The 5,797-nt window shown below is 38.8% G+C and overlaps 1 protein-coding gene across 1 annotated transcript; it reads left to right on the top strand.

Moving 5' to 3' along the window:
* Positions 1–510: 510 nt before the first annotated feature.
* On the top strand, positions 511–4,742 carry LOC104953094 (son of sevenless homolog 2-like). Its single transcript, XM_010780017.1, has 5 exons — positions 511–651; positions 1,415–1,673; positions 2,951–3,097; positions 4,558–4,574; positions 4,620–4,742. Exons 1-5 carry the CDS (start codon positions 559–561, stop codon positions 4,740–4,742), a joined length of 639 nt encoding a protein of 212 aa, XP_010778319.1. The 5' UTR covers positions 511–558.
* The last annotated feature ends 1,055 nt before the right edge of the window (positions 4,743–5,797 follow it).

Genomic DNA, 5,797 nt, shown 5'->3' with positions numbered 1-5,797 from the left:
CCGCATGCTGGCTCTTACGGAACCGACTAACTCCCCTTGTGTGTATGTACAGCTCTCAACATGCCCAGACTTGTAGTGATTTTCAACTGTTTTAATACTTTCCGCCTCATTCTGAAAGAAAGAATTGAAATGTGACGGCCGTATGTGGTGTGAGACGGGAGATGTAGTTCATTGATTGGTTTCACACAAAAAAAAGTGTTACTTCACTTCTTTTTTTTTTGACTTGCAAAATAATCTTTTAAATTGACAAACATCATCTGTGTAATTCGTGGCACATTTCAAACGGGATGGAAAAATAATCTTTCTCTCTCCATTGGCTTCAATACATACTTTTTCCTAAATAAGGTCCCATGGAGGAAAGGGAGGGACTTCGCCTCTCATCACGAACGTCTTGTCTTTCTTTGTTGTTAAATCCTACATTTTAAAACATTGAATTGTTGTTAATGTGTATATATCCTGAATGAGATGTCTCTTCTGTTGCACATTGATCCTGAATTAAAAACATGTTTTTTTTTTTCTTCGCGTGTTCCCCAGCGGTTCTTCGAGAACCTGAACCCGATGAACAACCGGAGTGAGAAGGAGTTTGCAGACTACTTGTTCAAAATGTCTCTGGATATTGAGCCACGGCACTGCAGGCAGGCTCCTCGATTCGTAAGTGTTTCACTCCTGTGCTCTGTGTTCGTCCCAAATGCTCGACATGCAGACATTGTGTTTAGCTGAGTCCGGTTTTTAGAGCAATATAACACAGTGTCTTTCATAACTTACATATTCTCCAAAACTGCACTTTCGTGTCAAAACTGTTATGATCCCCATTTGTTTTAATTTATTTTATGCATATATTTCATCTAAATCGTATCTTGTTTTTATTATTAATATCAAGTGTGTTTTATTTTTCATTTTATTTTACATTAAGTTGGCATTTTATTCCTGTTTTTATGTTTTTTTTCTTTTGTCTATTTTCCCTTATTGTAAAGCATTTTCTTCTGCATTACCTGTAAGTTTATTATTATTATTCAGTATGTTATATTTTTCATCACGTACGTACATCCATCCACATTATGTATAGAGTGCTTTTAGAGGACATCTTCTTTTATCAAATTTTAATTTTGTATTATTTTTTTTCATCTTAATTTGATATTTTTCTCTTTTTATATTTATCTTAGTTTTTCGATTTTTACATACATTTTTTAAATTTTTTTTATTATTATACTTTTTTCCATTCATTGTGGCATTAAATCCCTGTTTTGTATCTATTCTCCCATATTTATATCACTGTGTATCATTTGCCGTATTATATTATTTTCCAATAACCGGTCATTTATCCCTGTTGTTGTTGTTGTTGTTGTTGTTTCCCCTTCTTGTTGTCAGTTAATTGTAAAGAGATAATGTATTGTGTTGATGTGTTGTGCTGCAGCCCAGGAAGACGCTGTACAACCTGAAGTCCCCGGGGATCCGGCCTGTCCGAACCTCTACCTCTGGGACCCTGAAGGGCCACCCGGTGCCCCTGGAGAGGGAGCCGCCCCACAAGATCACCTTCCGGAGCATCGCGGAGACGGAGCCCGAGTCCCCGGCGTCCGTGCCCACCTCCCCCAACACGCCCACCCCCCCGCAGTCCGCCCCCTCCGACCTCAGCTCCGTGTTCATGGAGCACGACCTCTGCAGCTCGTACGGAGGTGAGGGCCGCACTATGTTACATCTTAAAGGTCACCTATTATGCAAAAATCCACTTCCTCATGTCTCTTCTATATCAACATGTGTCCCCTCTTCTTCATGTCTCTTCTACATCAACATGTGTCCCCACTTCTTCATGTCTTTTCTACATCAACATGTGTCCCCTCTTCTCCATGTCTCTTCTACATCAACATGTGTCCCCTCTTCTCCATGTCTCTTCTACATCAAAATGTGTCCCCTCTTCTTCATGTCTCTTCTACATCAACATATGCCCCCTCTTCTTCATGTCTCTTCTACATCAGCATGTGTCCCCTCTTCTTCATGTCTTTTCTACATCAACATGTGTCCCCTCTTCTCCATGTCTCTTCTACATCAACATGTGTCCCCTCTTCTTCATGTCTCTTCTACATCAACATGTGTCCCCTCTTCTTCATGTCTCTTCTACATCAACATGTGTCCCCTCTTCTTCATGTCTCTTCTACATCAACATGTGTCCCCTCTTCTTCATGTCTCTTCTACATCAACATGTGTCCCCTCTTCTTCATGTCTCTTCTACATCAACATGTGTCCCCTCTTCTCCATGTCTCTTCTACATCAACATGTGTCCCCTCTTCTTCATGTCTCTTCTACATCAACATGTGTCCCCTCTTCTTCATGTCTCTTCTACATCAACATGTGTCCCCTCTTCTCCATGTCTCTTCTACATCAACATGTGTCCCCTCTTCATCATGTCTCTTCTACATCAACATGTGTCCCCTCTGTGGAAAGAGACTCTGAAAGTTTCAGGAACAAAGATTCTCTCTCTTTTTGATCCATTTCTATAAAAACCTGTCTGAAAATGAGCTGATCAGATTTTGGACACTTTATGATGTCATAACGATGTTTTGGTGGTCTTGAGGGAAACTTGGAGTTACGTTCCTTAAGTATTTACAATCTTTTCTTTTAGTTTTCTTTGTACATTCAACAAAGAACATTGCACATGTTTACTTGTGGCTTCTCTCAGCTTTGAACAAAGGTAGAGAACATAAAGAAAATAATATATTGAAAACGATATAAACATCAAACTGAAATTCAGCAGCCGTGGTTACAAGTTGCATAAATATTTAGTCTCTTTACATTCAAAGTTTATTTACCCTTTTATTTGACGAGGGGAAAACGTTTTACTGTGCTACATTAATGTCACACTAGATTTAAAACGGGCCCTGCTTTTATTCTGAAAGGTAAGAGCATGCACTTTTATTTTGAAATCAATCCTCTTCTCCCTCTTCAAATTTTACAGGAAATAACTCCATTTTTGCTCCTGTGCTTCTGCCGCCTTCAAGTGAGTGTTGGCTTTTCCCTTTACAATTAAATTGTTTCTCCAAGATGTTTTCTGTCCCCATTTCAAGTCTTTCTACGTACCAACATTATATATTTAATCTATTTTGTCAGATTTTAATTTCCGTCCTATATTATACATATAATTCATCTTAATGTTATATTTTATTATTTGTATTATTCACTTCATATGCACATAATTCGTCTTATGGGTATCTTTTTTTATATACATCCAAATTGTATCTTGTGTTTTTATTTATCTAATTTGACTAGAAGTACAAAATGTGTCTTATTTTCCATTAATTTCCATGTTTTTTATGTTCACTCTGTCTGTTTTCTTGCTGTCTGGTGGATGAGTCTCCCTAAAGCCGCATTTCGACTACAGGTTTTAGCGCGGCTCGTGACGGCTCGGCTCACTTTAAGCTGCGTTGCCATTACAGTAACAGGCTGTCCACGGGGTCTTAAAAAGTATTAAAAGTTGATAAATCAATTTAGCGAAAATGAAGGCTATTAAAAAGTATTAAACGGCATTTTCCAAGATATTACATTTTGTATCTTGTTTTCAATAAGTATCTAAATGGTCCAAAGAGGTTGTATTCTACAGTCTGCCTGAATGTAATCATTGCGTAGGTGTGTAGTGTGATTCTGTGTAGTTTATTTATGGCATCCCGTTGGATTTGACGTCATCTGAACAGGACATCGCACGCTCACTGCTTGATAGCGCGAAGCTCCGTTTACGCCGGTTGCTGAACAACATCGTTATGGGGAAATGCAAGTCTGCGTCCAAATGGTTGGAAGATAAGGAGGAAGGACAATCAATACTGTATATAGTCAATGTGAGGTAAAGTGTGTCGCCAAGGTAACCGGTTAGAACTCTAAGTGGCGATGAGGTCTTAAAATGTATGGAAAGGGTCTTAAAAAAGGTCTTACATTTAAATTTAGGATTCCTACATAGACCCTGTATGATTGTCATGTTCTTATATGTTGTATGTTAAGGTTGTGGTATTTCAACCTAAGGAACAATTATGATGCACTACGTTTTATATAATAATAATAATTCATTCTCTTTGGAGGCGCCTTTCAAAGCGTCCAAGGGAACACCTTACAATTCATAAAATATTCTAAGGAAAGGTTTAAGACTGTCACACATACATGTATAACATACACATTTATAGACTTGGCATTTCAACTTTTACTTAAGAAATATTTAGGTGACAGGACTTCTTATTTGTCTGTGGTATCTCTACAGGTCTGCGTACCTCTTCGTCTCCTCTCCGTCCCACAGGCCTGATTCATTTAGTTGAACAGACGTGTATATGTTTCAACTTTTTAAAGAACATCCATAACATTCATGTGTTTGCAACTTTAAACTATCTAAAATATCATATTCCAATTACTTGTATATAAGGGGCGGGGCTATGAGTGTACTGATGACAAGAGATGGGTCTTGAGGCGGGACTGGAACAGGGTGAGGGACTCAGAGTCACGGATGTCTTGGGGGGGGGGGGGGAGTTCCTATAGACGAGGAGCCTGTGACCTCAGATGTTCATTGTCATATCTACACTGTAGCTGCCGAACACATGACAGTGAGAGCCTTGAATCTTGATCCCTGCTTTACTCCCTGTTTTCAGAGAGAGATCATGGCAGAGCACCAGAGGCAGCGCTCGCTCTCCACCGCCGGGGAGACTCTGTACCTCGTGCTGGGGGTGGAGAAGGTGGCGACCCCCGACGACATCAAGAGGTCCTACAGGTGAGGCATACCTACAAGTGGAGTACGATATGCACCCAGGAAATGAGAATAACTAAGAAAGGAAACTCACTTTTGAGAAAGGATGCCCGTTGTAAAACCCCCCGTGCTCTGACTGAGCTTTAGGCAGAGGTGGGAAGGAGTGGAAGGAGTTTGATGACGTCAAACTGTAATATTAGTCTACCTAGTTTCAAAGTTGAGTGTCTTTGGGATTGAATAACATATATGATCCAATATGCAGCCAGGAAATGAGAATAACTAAGAGAGAGGACGCCCACAGTGTCACCGTGTCAAACATGCACTGACTAAGCTTTATTTGTATCATGATGCCGTCTGTAGTTATGTCCAACTGTAATATTAGTCTACTTAGTTTGAATGTACATGTCCCCTCTGTGGGACTAATACAGGGATTCTGATTCTGATTGAAAGTAGAGTGTCTTTGGGATTGAATAACATATATGATCCAATCCAGGAAATGAGAATAAAGAAAACTCACTTTTGAGAGAGGATGCCTTTTTTTTTAAAAAAAACATACTCTGACTAAGATTTACTCTGAGGTGGGAAGTAAAGGAGTACAAATACTTTGTTACTATACTTAAGTACATCTTTCTGGTATCAGTACTTTACTCCACTACTTATTTTTCTGACGACTTTCTACTTCTTACATGTTGAACTCAAATACCTGTACTTTCTACTTCTTTACATGTTGAACTCAAATACCTGTACTTTCTACTTCTTACATGTTGAACACAAATACCTGTACTTTCTACTTCTTACATGTTGAACTCAAATACCTGTACTTTATACTTCTTACATGTTGAACACAAATACCTGTACTTTCTACTTCTTACATGTTGAACACAAATACCTGTACTTTCTACTTCTTACATGTTGAACACAAATACCTGTACTTTCTACTTCTTACATGTTGAACACAAATACCTGTACTTTCTACTTCTTACATGTTGAACTCAAATACCTGTACTTTCTACTTCTTACATGTTGAACTCAAATACCTGTACTTTCTACTTCTTACATGTTGAACAACAAAATTACCGTGTA

Source organism: Notothenia coriiceps, unplaced genomic scaffold (assembly GCF_000735185.1).
Source record: "Notothenia coriiceps isolate Sejong01 unplaced genomic scaffold, NC01 NC01_scaffold00021078, whole genome shotgun sequence".
NCBI lineage: Eukaryota > Metazoa > Chordata > Actinopteri > Perciformes > Nototheniidae > Notothenia > Notothenia coriiceps.
The sequence above is the reverse complement of the archived record's forward strand: the minus strand, read 5'-3'. Positions and strand labels throughout refer to the sequence as shown.

Bases quoted from the DNA above. Each gene is read 5' to 3' on its own strand.
- LOC104953094 (XM_010780017.1), top strand. From the start codon at position 559: ATGAACAACCGGAGTGAGAAGGAGTTTGCAGACTACTTGTTCAAAATG. The intron at 652-1,414 runs GTAAGTGTTTCA...GTTGTGCTGCAG, and splicing joins GCAGGCAGGCTCCTCGATTC to CCCAGGAAGACGCTGTACAA. The intron at 1,674-2,950 runs GTGAGGGCCGCA...CAAATTTTACAG, and splicing joins CCTCTGCAGCTCGTACGGAG to GAAATAACTCCATTTTTGCT.